The 17,213-nt window shown below is 42.2% G+C and overlaps 1 protein-coding gene across 1 annotated transcript in view; it reads left to right on the top strand.

Annotated features, from left to right (window-relative positions):
* Positions 1–17,213, top strand: part of Cdk15 (cyclin dependent kinase 15) — a 92,219-nt gene that overhangs the window by 31,768 nt on the left and 43,238 nt on the right. Inside the window, exon 9 of the mRNA XM_034499197.2 lies at positions 11,844–11,937. Coding sequence (XP_034355088.1) covers positions 11,844–11,937 — 94 coding nt within the window. The remainder of the gene's footprint in view (positions 1–11,843; positions 11,938–17,213) is intronic.

The following is a 17,213-nucleotide window of genomic DNA, read 5'->3' as shown; positions in this document are numbered from 1 at the left end:
AAATTATAAATAAATAAATCTTTAAAAAAAGATACTTAAAAAAAGTATTTAGAATGCAGTTAAGCATCATGCTGGTTTAATAAAGTGAGGTTAGTAGGTTCTTCCCTACGACCCATGACCTCACTAGCCTCAATAGTTGGCTAGGTTTTTAGCTCCAGGCATGGTTTCCTTCCTGTTAAGCAGGCCTTAAGTCCAATGAGAGAGCTGTTGGTTGTTGCCAAGAGATGCGTGGCACTATGGCACCCTTAGGGACAGCTTGACCTGTTAGTCATTGTTCTGGGTCACAGGTATCTCGGCTGGGCAGGACTGTCCTTGCTTCCCTCCCTTAGCTGCCTACCTAGCAGCTTCCTGTACTGTAACGGCTCATCTTCAGGGCGGGAAGCCTTCAGATCAGACCCAGCTCAAATCCTCTCAGTCCAGTGTCCGCAGTGCAAGTCAACAATAGATGAGTTTTTTTTTTTTTAATTAAGCAGGTAATTTTTAAGCAGGATTAAAACTTCAGGTTTCTCAAAGAATTAAGAAATGAAGACATTTCCCCTCAGTGTAACTAGTTGTAGGCTTCTGAAACTGAGAGCCATTTCTAGAGCAGTCACCTGCTACTCAACTGCTCTGGAGCTGCCAGCCTCACTGTTCCACAGGTTCGACTTCAAAGGCCTTTGGCAGGCTCTGCCGGGCTCCCTCTTAGTGATGCCTTCCAGCTTGTGTTTCCCAGCCAGTGGAGGACCTTCTACCCATCAGTTTGAAACCTTATTTTATTATAGAATATTTAACACAATTATACACACACACACACACACACACACACACACACACACACACACGTACCTATGTGTCATTATATCCCCCCTACCAGAGGACATTTGGTAATGTCTGGAGAATATTTGTTGTCACCGCTGGTGAAAGGGAAGGTAGAGACACTAGGAATGCTGCTTGAGGTCCTGGACTGCAAAAGACAGGAAAGGAAAACATTTATCCAGCACAAAAGTTAGTGACGTCACACCAAGAACACCAAGGCAGCTTCAGAAGCATGCACACAACCTCAGCTCCGCCTGCAATGGCTGCATCCCAGTCCGTACTGTCTCGTGGTCATGTGTACCTTCCTTCCCTGCCAGCCTGCCCTCTGTGGAAGGGGGAATCTACCCGAACTTTATGTTAGTTTTCAGTCATCATCCCCTTTCCCCCGTTAGAAACAGTAATTTTCTGTTTTGTTTATATTCTTTGAAAAAAAAATCTTTTAACTATTTTACCTTTGCCTACTTTTGATCTTTTAAAAGTAATTTTTTAATATTTTATTTATTTATTTATTTTATATATATGATGAGTACACTGTAGCTGTCTTCAGACACACCAGAAGAGGGCACCAGATCTCATGACAGATGGTTGTGAGCCACCATGTGGTTGCTGGGAATTGAACTCAGGACCTCTGGAAGAACAAGCAGTGCTCTCAGCCGCTGAGCCATCTCTCTAGCCCCTTAAAAGTAATTTTTTAAAGTTACATTTGTTTGTTTGTTTATTGGGGGCCAGGGCTGAGTACAACAGCTAAATATGAGGTCAGAGGACTCGTCTACTGTCTGGGTCATTCTGACCAAATGCAGGTCATTGGGCTTGGCAGCCAAGTACCTTTAGCAGGGCAGTCACCGTGCCAGGCTTAACTTTGAGCTTTGCAAAAATAGCGTGATGGTGCGTGTGTGGTGGTGTATGTGTGGGTGTGGACGTGTAGCAGTGCGTGTGCGGTGGTGAGCTGTAATCCATCACTGAGACTCATGTGTATTAAGTAAGTTACATCTGTCACACTTGTTTCTGCTAATTTGAGCAGAACTGGTATTTGTATTTCAGGGCTTCTGGAATTTTTGTCTTTTGATTTTGTTGGTTTGTTGGTTTGTTTGTTTGTTTGTTTGTTTGTTTCTTCATTCCCATTACCAACCCTCCTCCCCAAGTGCTAGTGTTACAGGTGTGCACAACTTTTTCTAGAATATTTACTATGGACGTATGTGTTTTGTCCCAGAAAATACATGAATGTTCAACTTCACCAAATAGTGTCGACTTTTTCTAAAGTAGTTGTGATAGTCAACAGGCCAGCGTCATAGGACAGCATCTTGGGGACATCTGCACCAGCCTTATCTCACTGGGTAGAATCCGTCATTTCCCAGTCAAGCACATAAAGAGAAATCATGTTGCAACCTAAATTTTTGTTCCCTAACACTGTAGAGGTTCAACATCTTTTTCTGGATTATTTGTTATTTGTAAACTTTCCTGTGGTCTACTTATTTATGCTATTGGTTTACTTTCTGTTGGTTTCTCTGTCTCCCTTTATTTATATCTCTGTCTTGATTGGTTGCTAAGAATGTTCTTCATATATGTTGGATATTTTAGGTATTTTATCGGTTACATATAGTGCAGGTAGCCTCTCCCAATATAAGATGTTATTGATCTTAATGTTATCCTTTTGAACAAGATTCTTTTTTTAAAAAAAAGAAATCTAAATTGCATTTTACTTGATTAATTTGTTTTGTATGTCTTTGCATGTAGATGCTGGTTCCACGGTGAGTATGGAGGGTCTGGAATACAGCTTGCAGGAGCTGGTTTTCCCTTCCATTGTGTGTTCTGAGGACTGAACTCATATTGGTAGTTTTGGTAGCAGGCACCTTTACTCACTGAGACATTTAAAAAGATTTTAATTTTAACACTAGTGATTTTGTTAATATTTTCCCTTTTGCTTCCCCCTTTTTATTTCTTGTTTTAAAAAGTCTTTCCCTGACATCAGAAAGATACAATCTAATGCATCCTCTTAAAGATTTGGTTTTTTTCCCCAAGTTTTGGGGGTTTTTGCATTTTTTACTGTGTGTGTGTGTGTGTGTGTGTGTGTGTGTGTGTGTGAATCAAGTTACCCGAGGAGGCCAGAAAAGGACATCAGATCTCCTTTAACTGGCACTATAGGCAGTTGTGAGCTGCCTGAGGTAGGTGCGGAGAACAGAACGCAGTCTCTCTTTAAGAGAAGTATGTTCTTTGACCTGCTGGGCCATCTCTCCAAGCCCAGTTTCAGATTTAATTAGTTAATTGATTGATTTGATTGCTTGATTTTGACAGAGTCTTGCTATGTAGCCTTGATCAATCTCCTGCCTCAGCACTCAGAGTTCTGGCGTTACAACTGTGAACCACCATGTCTGCCTTCTACTTTGACATTGACTTTAGTACATGTTAACCAGTTGTCTCCTTCCAGTCTCTTCTGCTATCCGCCATGCCAAATTTCTCTTTTAAAAAATATAATTTTGGGCTGGAGAGATGGCTCAGCGGTTAAGAGCACTGACTGCTCTTCCAAAGGTCCTGAGTTCAATTCCCAGCAACCACATGGTGGCTCATAACCATCTGTAATGGGACCCAATGCCTTCTTCTGGTGTGTCTGAAGACATTGACAGTGTACTCATATAAATAAAAGTTAATTTAAAAAAATATATAATTTTATTACTTCTTGGAGAATTTCATATGTGAATGCAGTGTATTTTAATCATGTTCACGCACACATCCCAGTCTCCTCTTTCCTCCACTCAGAGCCACTCCCCAGCTCGTGTCCCAACGTCATGTACTATATTACTCATAGCTATGATGTCATCCGATGGATGGTCAGCCCTAGTGCCACACCCGTAAGGAAAACTGACTTTTCCTTCCCCAGCACCCATCAACCATCAATAGGTCCTCAGCTGGGCTAGAGGCTTGTGAGCCCTTCCTTCTCCAAGCTGGTAAGCTACTGGCTTGACCTTGTACAAGCCTTGTGAACATGCTCAATTTCTTCTATATCTAGTTCCCCAAATTGCCTGGTCTGTTTCTGAGCTAGTTCACTATTCTGTCACAGCAAGGTCAATGTATCTTTCTTTGTATCAATGTATTAATTCCCATAGCTTTGTAGTAATAATTGATAGTTCATAGGTCATGTCTCACCCTTCAAGAATCTCATCTCCTCTTTCACAAATCTCTCAAGGGCCAGGGAGATGGCTTAGTGGGTAAAATGCTTTCCACACTAACATGAGAATGAGAATTTAGATCCCTGGAACCCAAGTTAAAAACAAAACAAAAAGCCAGGCATGGGAACACGTGTCTATAATCTCAGTGCTGGGGAGGCTGGGACAGGAGGGTCCCCGGGATGTGGTGGCCAGCTAGGCTAACTGAATCAGAGAAGTGTGGGTTCTGTGAGACACTGTCTTAAAAAAGAAATTGGTGAATGATTGAGGAAGACACTTGATGCTGACTCTGGGCTCTATGCCTCCTGCACTCCTCCACTAACACCTGGCAAACAGGAACACCACACACACATGAATGCCATGATTCATTCCTTTTTTCTTTTTGATGTAATCTTAGACTCAGTGTCTCCAGTTACATAAAAATCCCTAATGGGCTTTTCATTAGAATTGCATAGAATATATAGGAAATTATGAAAATAAGTAGGCTATTTTTATAGACATGTAATATATATATATATATATATATATATATATATTATATATATGTTATATTATATATGGAAAGACAGAGACAAAAACAAACACAGAGATAGAGTGTTTCATGTACTCTTGTAGCCCAGGCTGGCTTCAAACTCTGTGTAGCTGAAGATAACCTTGAACTCCTGATCCTCCTGCTTCCATGTCCTTCTAAGTGTGCACCGCTGTGCTGAACTTCCAAGGTTTGAGCATGACCTATCTTTCCATCTGCTTAAGTCTTCTTCAATGACTGTAGTTTTGTAAAGTGTTATAGTTTTTTTTTTGTTTGTTTGTTTGTTTAAGACCTTATGTATCTTCAGCAAAAGTCTTTTATTGTTGACTGTCTCCCTTGGTCGTTACATATGCTATCTCTCCCCAGGCATGTGGCATTTGATAGTTATGTGTTAAATTTCCTGGAATTATGTTTGTGGTATTTTATTATGTGTGAAAACTAGCAAGGAAACTTTATTTAAAGCAAAACAACAGAAAAGAAACAATCAGAATACACTGCAAGAGAGCATCAGGGCACATGAGTGGATCAGGCAAAGTCCTTTGTGGAAGTTTTTGAGGCCTTAAATAAAGATGGGTTCCCTTGGAGAGGACTTATGCTTGACTTGCTTTGTAGACCAGGCTGGCCTTGAACACATAGATCTACCTGTCTTTGCCTCTCCAGTGTTGGCATTAAAGGTGTGCACCACCATACCACACATCTTTCCAAAACAATTTTTTTCAAATCATGTTTTCTAAGCGGGTTAATACAGCAAATATATTCAGTGACATCATGTGCAATTCCTATTGTACTATAGGCAATGAACTGTAGTAAAAGTCCAATTTTCACAATCACTGCCTCAGGGGAGTAACACATGTTGGATTCTTCTGGAATGTAGCCTGGATATGTTTTACTTTAAGATGATTAGTAAGGGTGGGAAACACAGCTCAACTGGTAGAGAACTTGCTTAGCATGCACAAATCAATCACACAAATCGATGCCTCCCGTCCCCAGCACTCTGGCAGGTGTGGTGGTGCATTCTTATACACCCAGCACTAGGGAAGGGGAAGATGGGGGAGTTCAAGGCTGTCTCCAGCTACATGGGGAGTTCAAGGCCAGCCTGAACACTGGAAAACAAACCTGGGTCCTCTGCAAGAGCAGCAGATGCCCTGCTGAGTCATCTCTCCACAGTGTTAAAACTTTTTTGAGACCCTTTTAGTTATTAATGTACCTTACCTAAGTGTCAGTCTAAAATCTAGATCTTGAATTCTTTATATCATTGTCTACTAAAAAAGAACTATGATTCTTGGAGGAATTGTCTGATTTTAAGGTGGGAGCAGGGGAGTGTAAAGGGGACTTGGAACATCATGTTGGACCAAACTGTATTATTTTTTCCTATTTATTTATTTATTTATTTATTTATTTATTCACTTTACATCTGATCACAGTGCCCTCCTTCTTCCACCCCACCCCCCACCCCCATATTCCCTTCCCAATTCCCCTTCCTCTTCTTCTCCAAGAACCAACCTACCCTGGCACCTCAAGTCACTGCAGGCCTAGGCACATTCTCTCCCACTAAGGCCAGACAAGGCAGCCCAGTTAGGGGAACAGGATCCACAGGCTGGCAACAGAGTCAGGATAAGCCTCCCACTCCAGTTGTTGGGGGACCTGTATGAAGACTAAGCTGCACATCTGCTACATATGTCGAGGTGGGGCTAGAGCAGCCTGTGTATGCTCTGTGGTTGGTGGTTCAGTCTCTGAGAGCCCAAAGGGTCCAGGTTAGTTGACTGTTGGTTTTCCTGTGGAATTTCTTTCCCCTTCGGGTTCCTTTATCCTTCCTCCAACTTTTCCACAAAACTCGCCATGCTCTGTCTAATGTTTGGCTGTGGGTCTCTGCATCTGTTTTGATCAACTGCTGGGTGGAGCCTCTCAGAAGACAGCTATGCTAGGCCCCTGTCTGCAAACATAACAGAGTATTATTGATAGTGTCAGAGATTGGTTTTTGCCCATGGGATTGTTCTCAAGTTGGGCTAGTTATTGGTTGGCCATTTCCTCAGTCTCTGCTCCATCTCTGTTCCTGCACTTCTTGTAGGCAGGGCATTTTGGGTCGAAGGTTTTGTGGGTGGGTTGATGATCTTATCCCTCTACTGGGAGTCCTTACAAAATGACACAAAATAAATGGAGACATGTCAAAAGGACATGGGAAGCAGTCTGAAGACGCTTCCTCTGGCCAAATCTGGGACACTTTTAACATCAAAGTAAATTATGAGAAAAATTAATTATAGCCTAGTGATTAAAGTAAGAGTCCATACTGGAGACAGCTGGCTAGCTAGCCAGAGGGCTGGGAAGAGAAGTCCCTCCCTACCCCAACCACCCCCAGTAGAATGCCAACTAATGACAGAAGGGGGAAAAAACTGATATGGTTGGCAAATCACTATTTTGCAACCAATACAGAACTCAGTTGAAATGGGGTTCCCTGATGTGTGGCTAAAAGGGGATACTTTGCTGAAGACTAAGACATTTACATAGTCACAAAGCACAGCTTCACAGATTACTGATCAATTACAAAGAAAAAAATAGTAACTTTATGGCAGAGAAACTTGGTGGACCACACCTTACAGCAGCAATTAAAGGGACATAATGAATAAATGGGAAGCCTGACGTGTTCTTTGGAATAGGATGTACTGAGAACCCAATGTCATTTATGTGGTGTTCCTGGAAGAAGAAAGTCTACCCAACTCTGATCATGAAGAAGTGTCAGAGAAGCCCAACTCAGGGAGCAGTCGACTAAAGAAAGCAATGGGCCTGTAATCTTTGAAAGATCAAAGGTTTTGGGTTTTTTCAATTTTTCAATTTTTTTTTTTTTTTTTTTTGGTGGTACTGGGACTCGAACTCTGAATGTGCCTTGTACATGCTAGGTCCACCGTGTACCCAGATCTGGAATCATAGTTTCAGAAGTTAGAGAAAAGGAGAGAACGATTCCAGATGCCACAGAGATGTCCCATCTACATGCAGTCATGGCCCTAGATTGGATCCTGAGGGAAACTGACCAATAAAGAATACTATCCAAGCAGTGAGATGGCTCAGCTGGTGAGAGCGCCTGCCACCAGAGCCCGATAACCTGGAGTCCCATATCCAGAACCCACACAAGGTAAAAGGAGGGAACCAACTCCACAAAGTGGTCCTCTCACCTCCCTGTGTGCTCTGCGACACACATCCCTCTAGCAAGATAAACACTAAATTATAAATTAAAATCAGTTCCATTATATCTACTCCATCCCACTATTGTTTGCTTAGTAAAACTAAAAAGTAACACAGAAATAGAACCGTCAGCATCGCCCCTGGGTTCACTGCCTGCTCACTTTCAAGGCCTGGCTAAAAACTGGGCTTCACATGGAGGTCCTCCCACTTCTGCCTCCCTTTCAGAGTGATGAGGGGAGGAGTGGGCAAGAGGAGGAAAATCAGGGAGTGGAGAGGCTTCTGTTCTTCTAGCTGCTGTATGCAGCCCTCCAGCACTGGACTGGGCACCTCTGTAGGCAGCCGCTGACCAGTGGCAGATGCTTTTGTTTTAGGGGAAGCAATCAGAGCCTCTGGAGGAGCACTGTGAGGCAGGCACATGGCTCTGGTAAATTGTAACTAAGGTTCTTAGCCAGTGTTCTCTCCTCCCCCAACACTTCCTCTTTCCTGCTTGTCTTTCTCCTTGTCCTCTTCAGACCTTAAAAGTCCCTCCCTTAGGGACTTTGAGGAGAAAAGATGATTACAGGTAGAGTTTTAACTCTGTGTGGTGTTTGCTTGCTTGCTTGCTTTTGAGGGGGAGGAACTACATTAACATAACATAAAACAGCATTTTTAGCCACTTGGAACAATCCAGTGGCATTCGGTACATTTGTGTTTATGACCATCATTTCTGGGCGTCTCTAGGACCTTTCATTATCCTATATTGAAACTGTGCTCCCACTAAACTTTCCCAGCAGCCCCTGGGAACCACCGCTCCACTCTCTGCACCTCAGTGAATTTGACTGTTCAGAGTATTTCACATAACTGGAATCATACCAATACTTACCCTAGAGAGAGAGGGGAGGGAAGGAGGGAAGGAGGGAGGGAGGGAAGGAGGAAGAGATGTGCATATCCATGGAGGCTGGAAGCAGATGTTGGATCATTTGGAGCTGGAATTATTGGTGTTAATGAGCTGCCCAGTGTAAGTGCTGGGAACAAAACTCAAGTCCTCTGTAAAAGCAGTCAGTGCTCTAACCACTGAGCCAACTCTCCAGGCCCTGGCACACTGAGTTTTAAGGATGGCTTGATTTGGAAACACAGGGTTGATCTTTGCTGCTGACTTCAGGTGGCTGCTGGCTTTCCAATTATAGAAAGCAGTCCCTGCCTGACTCTCCACTGTCAGGCTTCTTGCAGAAAACCTTCATATATAAACCGTGGCCCAAGGAAAGTAACTGGAAATGTCGTGTTATTGGCATCTGTCGTGGCATGCTGAATTAACTTCAACAGTGAAAAATGAAATGTGAATTCACTTCGCCCAACAGAATTTTTATATGCTCCTCACATCTCTGAAAAGCTAAAAACTCCTGAGATGGTTTTCTCCCCTAGGGGATCGCCTAAGGAATCTGAGGAATCTTTTTCTTCTGGAAGAATTTGTTCATGCTTAGAATAGAGAGGGGGTAGAAATCGGAAGATAGCCAGAAAATGCAGAAAAGGTTGTAGCTGTTTGTTCTGACTTGACTGAAGAGCGGCATTTGGAGCCGTAAATTGACCCCTGCCAACTTGCCCTTCTAGAAGGATACACTGTTTGAGGCCACCTGCTCTTTGTTTCCCACTGTGAGTGGTGCCTCTGCCACAGGGGCTGCCTCCTCCCACCCCACCCCACCCACCCTCAGGTGTCAATGGACTGAAACCCCACTGGAAGCCCGGTGACAGGCAGGGTGTAAGAAGAGTCACAAGAATAAAGACTGAAAACAAATCGGAAGAATAAAAGGAAATCGGAACTGGCTCCTTAGCTGGACCTGCATATAGAGAACCCTTAAAGCCCTGGGTGGGGGTGGGGGATGGGAGGCAGGAGGTTTGTTTTTTGTTTTGTTTGTTTTTGTTTTGGGGTTTTGGTCAGGGTGTGTGTGAGACAGTTTCAAGACCCCGTTTTTTTTCACCCCATTTTTCTTTAGATTTATTTATTTTGTGTATCTGAGTACATTATAGTTGTCTTCAGACACACCAGAAGAGGGCATCAGATCCATTAAAGATGGTTGTGAGCCACCATGTGGGTGCTGGGAATTGAACTCAGGACCTCTGGAAGAGCAGTCAGTGCTCTTAACCGCTGAGCCATCTCTCCAGCCTCTTTCCACCCCCATTTTAAAGACTGGGTTTCTCTATGTAGGACCTAGCTGTCCTGGAACTCACTCTGTAGACCAGGCTGGCCTCAAACTCATGGATCTGCCTCTACCCCCTCTGCTTTTGCCTCTGCCTCTCTGCCTCTCTGCCTCTCTGCCTCTCTGCCTCTCTGCCTCTCTGCCTCTCTGCCTCTCTGCCTCTCTGCCTCTCTGCCTCTCTGCCTGCCTCTCTGCCCCTCTGCCCCTCTGCCCCTCTGCCCCTCTGCCCCTCTGCCCCTCTGCCCCTCTGCCCCTCTGCCCCTCTGCCCCTCTGCCCCTCTGCCCCTCTGCCCCTCTGCCCCTCTGCCCCTCTGCCCCTCTGCCCCTCTGCCCCTCTGCCCCTCTGACTCTCTGACTCTCTGACTCTCTCTCTCTGCCTTTCTGCCTTTCTCTCTGCCTCTCTCTGCCTCTCTGCCTCTCTGCCTCTCTGCCTCTCTGCCTCTCTGCCTCTCTGCCTCTCTGCCTCTCTGCCTCTCTGCCTCTCTGCCTCTCTGCCTCTCTGCCTCTCTGCCTCTCTGCCTCTCTGCCTCTGTTGGGACTAAGGGTGTGTACCACCTCACTTGGCTCTCAAGCTGAATTCTTAAACTGAAGAAACAAATAAAAATTAACTGGGTTCTGGAAAACAAATTACATAACAGGATGGTAGACTGGATGGTTTTCAGAACAACAGTTATACCCCCAAACTCTTTCAGCTTTAAAAACTTTAGCTCAAACTCGTTGAGTACAATACTCACTGAAGTATTTAAGAATTGGCCTCTTTGTTTTAATGAAAGCATTAGACTAAATAATTAAATATTTATTTAAGTATTGATGATACTTAATGGATCATCCAGGTACTAAAATGTAATTGATTTAGAGTTTTGTCTTAAAATAATACACAGCATATATAGACACATATACACATGCATACACATATTTTATACATAAGTATTATAATGTATATATATATACTATATATTATATATAATATGTAATATATATATATATATATATATATATATATATATATATATGAGTATCCTTAAACTCTCAATCTGTTAGATATAGGTTTCAAACTACTTAAAATGAAAATGGAAATTTTTAACTAAACAGCATTTTTTTTCCCTACAACAGAAAGACCTATGCCATTTTGTGATGCTTGCATAATGGCCCAAATGTCCTAGATTTTGCCAAAATAACCTTTATGTAACATTGTAACCAACCGTCCTTGTATAGATGATAAAGGGCAGCATGACATTGTCTAGGAAAAAGACTTTTTTCTCAGTTTCCCATAGTCACAAATGTGAAAAACCAAGGCAGGTCCCGACTGTGGCTCAGTGGTAACATTCTTACATAACATTTAAGAAGCCCAGGGTCGGCTCCTAGCACCGCAAAAAGAAGATAAGAAGATACCATGACAAGGAGATGCTTTGTTTTAAGGCAATGAAAGCTTTCTTGGGAGGATGGGTAACTGAAGTAACTGAAGGAAAACCTGCAAACAAGAAGGTTTGCTTTATTGAGCCTCCTAGGAACCAAATGGAGAAGCAAATCAGACATGTTTAGTAACATGCCTGCTTCAGCCTCCCAAAGACTAGGAATACAACCACACTCAGGGTTATTGTCTTCAAAAATATTTAAATTTTTAATTGACACAGAATAATTGTATGTAGTTAGGAAATAATGTGCTTTTTCCCTTCCTAATGGCACATACCCTAACATCTTATGGAGGTAGCAACTTAAGTTTAATTATTTAAATTGGGGGATCAGGGCTTTCCTACTCCATAGAATAGAGAGCTGGTGAGCTTAGGTGACTTAAGGTTTACAGCTAGAGTGTGTGCCTGACTGAGGCTGGCTTCGCTGCACTTGAACCATCCCTGTACTCTCTTAGGAATGTTTGACTCTGGGTTTTTAATAGCATGTGGTCCCTGTTTAACAGCATCCCTAGTGTTTCTCAGAAGGAGACACTGTAGATGTCCAGTTTTATATGAACACCCCCCTCCTAATGGATAATCTTGCTTCCTTTGTTAGGGGAGCAGGCTGCATCTTTATTGAAATGTTCCAGGGTCAACCTCTGTTTCCTGGGGTATCCAACATCCTTGAACAGCTGGAGAAGATCTGGGAGGTAAGACAAAATTTCTTATGGGAAAAAAAGAAAGACCTACATTAAAAACTTGGAGACAAACTTGCCTTAGAGATGGATGAAGCAGTCCATCTGCTCAAGATACCGAGCTGTACCTAAGGTGGTAGAAACTATGGTATTTGCCACAGAAATGAGTTCCTTCTGGAAAGTTAGGAAACTCCTGCTGTCCCATACCAGCCTGTTAAGTCTCCCCACTAAAGACATTTGGGTGGCCAGCTTTGTGTGTTTATTTGTATTTTCTTGGTGCCCAGCAGCATTTTCTGGCAGCATTACATGGCCATTCCTGTGCTGGCCCTGAATTCTCAGCACTAGGAGATAGGACACCAACTTTTCCTAGAATTTCATAAAACAGATTTCCATTGCTGTGTAAAGAGGTATAGAATTTGTCATGCTCCTGCACATGGCCGAAGATGTTAAGGACCTTGGTGTGCACACATGTGTATGAGTGTGTATGTGAACATGAATACGTAAGTGTGTGCATACGTGTATATGAAAGTTTTTTGTGTGCTCCTGTGTATATAAGTGTGTGTGATGAATGTGTGTGTGCATACACATCTGAATGAATGTGTATGCATATGTGTGTGTTTCCATTTCTTTCCTAATTATTTTCTCTGCTTCATTTACACTCTGGTGTGCTTTGCTTTGCTTTATAGACAGTGATATAGCTGTACTGTCTACTCATCTATCTTTCTCCTTTTTTATGATGATGATTTTTCCTATTTCAGTAAAGTGTACCTAACATTTGCCGGGTTGATCAATGTGTACCAAGTTACAAACAGGTTTGATAAATTAGGTCTGGCTGTCTCTTGCCCAGTATGTTGCAAGTAACCATGAATGATTTTTTTTTACATATATGTGTGTATATGTGCATATTTTGTAAACATAACATATGTGAAGTGGAAACTTAAGGGTTCTTTGGAAAGTCGTTTGGATGGTATTTTGCTGGGGCAAACACAGGAAGAAACGTTTAACTAAAGTAGACACAGGTGAAAGGCTAAGGCAGACTTGTGAAGAAACTTTACTGAAGCATACACGTGTGATAGGATGCTCTGCTGAAGCAAGCAGATGAAAGGACACAAGATGAAGGATCCTTAGCTAACAACACGTGTTGGTCCGCCTTACATTGAGTAGTTGAGCTCCATTTGTTGGGACTCCATAGAAACTTCTGGTGGTGTGCTGCGATTTCCTGCTGCTTCCGCGGACTCAGGCTGATTGGATGCATGTTCTGAGGCAACGCCCGTGGAGGACACATTATGTTTGGAGAGAGAATAAATAGGACTCAATGGACAGTGACCAGTCTGGAGACAGAGCTTGGCTTGCTGGTACAGCTAGTTGTGCAACACTTGTTGGTCTTGCATCTTTGCTTCCCTGAGAGAGGCGCAGCTGAGAACTTCTCCTGGCATTCCTCCTGGTCCCTCCTGCTGACTCCTGCAGAGCTCAGGCTGAGGCCTGTTTGTCTCCGCTAGGTAGTGCCACAGCTGCTGATTCATGTTTGCTATCCCAACTCTACAAAACTGGACTACTGGTGTATCTGTGAAGTGTTTGTGAGTGGACTGAACTGCTGCTTCGCTGCTAACCTGTGAACTAAACTGCTGATTTCCAGACAACACAGCTGGGAGTTGCTCCAAAGAACCTTTCTAAACAGGTCCACTCCCCCTGTATCCTTTCTTTTCCACTACCTCTGGTGGGTGGTGGGCTATAAGGGAGGTTAAAACATTTAAGAACTATCCTTAAAAATAGAGTTTTGAAAAAATTAAGTAACATATGTAAAATCTTTTCTTGCATATATGTATATAACACATATATGCATATATATTTTTGTGTAGTTCTTCTGTGATTAAAAAATATTTAAAATTATTCCTTGCATATATATATATTCTTGAATATATATGCAAAACATATACATACATGCAAGAAGGAATTTTAAATGTTTTTTAATCACACACACACAAAAAGGGCCAGTGTTTAAGTAGATGAACTTTCCTGATATTAACATTACACAGCTAGTTAAACCATCACATGGGACAGCAGGATGACTTAGTGGGTAAAGGCAGTTGCCACCAAGCCTGACAACCCAAGTTGAATCTCCAATCCACACTGTGGAAGAAGAGAACTCCCACAAATTGTTCTCTGACTTCCACACATGTGCCAGTCCCCAACACACAGAATAAATAAATGGAATTAAATAAAAATCACATAGCACCCAAGAAGCCCTAGGAACAATGAAAATAAAACGAGGGTGTTGTTAACATCTAATCATATGACTGCATTCTGCAGTCAGTACTTTGGCACTGGTGGGTCAGCGTCTCTGTGATCGTCTCCAGCACCTTTGCATCATCCCCAGGCAAAACTCTGCAGCTGTAAACACAGACCTGTCTAGTCTGCCAACTCAGCCCCTGAGAATCTCTCGTCTACTTTCTGTCTCTGTGACTTTGTGAATTATCACGTGTCTGACATCATTGGAGTCGTATAACACTGGTCTTTCTGGGTCTGGCTTATTTCACTTAGCATTATGTTTTCAAGGCTCATTCATATTGTATATGCATCAAGGTACTTTACACAGGAGCTTTTATCAGTTGCTATGCTTAGTTCAGCTCCTTGCCTTCTGATGAAGATAAATTGTACTGTGAGAAACAAAGACAATGTATATAAATTAATCACTAACATTAAATTGTCTTTTGGCCATCTGGAGGATATTACAGGAAACATGGGACAAAGTAGGAAGCATTCACAAACAAAAAAGGTTTTTCCCCCTAGCCAAAGGACACATTCTTAGAAAGGGATATAAAGGCCACTTTGGATCATCTATGGATACTGAAACATCGCCTAAGCTGGAGGTGGCTGATGCAGTGGTTTTCTCGCCACCTAGTAGTTAAGAAAATGGACAACGCTCACACAGCACCTCTTGAGCTTTAGTTTTCTCATCTACAAAATGAGGGTGATCGTATGATTTTTGTAACCTCGTTATGGGGACTCTGAAATGTATAGCCAAACTAGTTCACTGTATGTGCTCGCTAAATATTTGTAAGGCTGGAGAGATGGCTCAGAGGTTAAAGGTCAAGCTTGACAGCCTGAGTTCAATCCCTGGGATCACAGGGTAGAGGGAGAAAATGACTCCTATGAGTTGTTTACACACACACACACACACACACACACACACACACGCACACGCACGCACACGCACACGCACACGCACGCACACACACAGACACACTATAGATGTGAATATATATTTACTTTCTTCATCATATACTGTTATAAAAGTGCTTCAGTAATGCAGCTGCTATTGTTCTGCTCAGAGCCAAGAGAGGACAATTGGTATTGTTATTCTTCACCTTGCAATGGCCCTTTACATGTAAGAAGATTTCTACCCACCTATTTATTTATTATAATGTCCAGTATTTATTGGACATTAACCATATGTAAGTATTCTTTGGAGACTATGAGAAACAAAAAGTAACAGAGAAAAAGGGACTATGAGGCATGTGTTTTTCAGTCGTAGCATGATGACTGAAAACCTACATGGACAGATGTGAACTGAGTATACTGTAAAAGGAAGCATATGAACATAGCTAATACACGCTGGGCTGAAGTGATGTGTGCTGCTATAATGTTTGTAAAATATCATATTTGAAAAGAACATAAGTATATTTACAGGTTCCATTAGCTTTTTGGAGAACTGAATATAAACCGAGTTTTCAAAAAAACATTTGGTACTGTTTAAATAACCACAACCTTCAAAGACAATCACTTTGCAGTTCTTTGTGCTCAGAAATCAGAAGGAGTAGCTTAGATGTTTCCTGGGCTCTCTAGGTCCTTGGTGACTGACACTGCCACATGACGAATATTTGTGTAACCCAGTACATGCCAGAGTCTGTGCTGGAATCTGGCGATAAAACACCAGAAAATGAGTGCTGTGTCAAAAGCAAGTGTATCTTAATGAGTCACCCAACAGATCATGCCCAGAAAACCACATTCATGCCTGTCTTTATCTCCGACATGCTAAAGTAAACCAGAGACTTTATTTTGACATTTATGGCAAGTTATTACAAATTTAAATCAAATAAACATCTCAGAAATAATACTGGCCTGGAGTTAGAACTCCTGAATTCTGAACATAGCTCTAACCTTGAGTATAACAAAAAACATGACTATACCCAAACTCTGTGAGTCTTGCTGTCTTAAGGTGTGCTTTATTCTCTGGCTCTGAGATGTTATGGCTCCTACAAACAACCATGCAAAGAGAATATTGTAGATCCTATCTATTTTTAAAAGATTTTTCTAATATACATGTGTGTGTGAACATATATGCATGTGCATGCCAAATGTTCCAAAGATACAGTTAGATGTAGTGTGAGCTTCCTGGTGTTAGTGTTGGGAGCTGAACCCAGGTCCTCTGGAAGGGCAGCAAGTACTCTTAACCACTGAGCCATCTCCCTAGCCCCAGTTCCTATAGTTTTAAATTGTAATATTCTCCTCTGTTCATTGGCTTTCCCCTTTTAGTTAGTTATTTCTGTAGTCTGAATAGCTGCATGGCTCACTGTTGACTTGCTATCTCAGGAGATAGCGCTCTATTGTTTGGCTAGGTATTATGGCCTGATTCATTTGACTCAGGCAGAACTCCGATTCCATCTATAGTTCTGTATTCTGAGGGAAACTGGACACAATTATTACATTAGATGACCTTGTTGGTTTTTTACATGTATTTTTGGGTAGGGGAGGGTGCCCTACCATGAAGATCACAAGGGTAACTGGTATGTATTTAGGGCAGGAATTCTTTGGAGGGTGTATGAGGACAGAACAGATGTGAGAGAACTATATAATTTTGAATTCAATTGTTTTATTTTTTTAATTATTTCATTTATTCGCTGTGTTTGTGTATGTGTGCATGTGCATTCATGCATACATCAGCGGACATCAGTGGTGACGCAGCCTGCATGTTGACATCAGTGGGAAACTTGTAGGAATCAGTTCTCAGCTTTCTCAGTGTTGGTCCCAGATATTGAGTTCAGACCATCAGCTCCTCAGGGCTTCCTGAACACTAGGCAAGTTCTCAGCTCCACTACGATGTTTCGTAATATGTATTCATTATAGAGTGGCTAAACCACGCCAATTAACATGTGCATCACCTTAACACAGCTTATTTTTTTTCCTCAAAGATACTTTTGAGGTATTCCATGGTGTATATGTGCTGTACTCCTGCTGCGATAAATATGAGCCATCTCTTTGACATGCTAATTTATTTTTTTTCCCAAATA

This window comes from Arvicanthis niloticus, chromosome 3 (genome assembly GCF_011762505.2).
Source record: "Arvicanthis niloticus isolate mArvNil1 chromosome 3, mArvNil1.pat.X, whole genome shotgun sequence".
In the NCBI taxonomy this organism is placed as follows: Eukaryota; Metazoa; Chordata; class Mammalia; order Rodentia; family Muridae; genus Arvicanthis; species Arvicanthis niloticus.
This window is presented reverse-complemented; position numbering and strand designations above follow the sequence as displayed.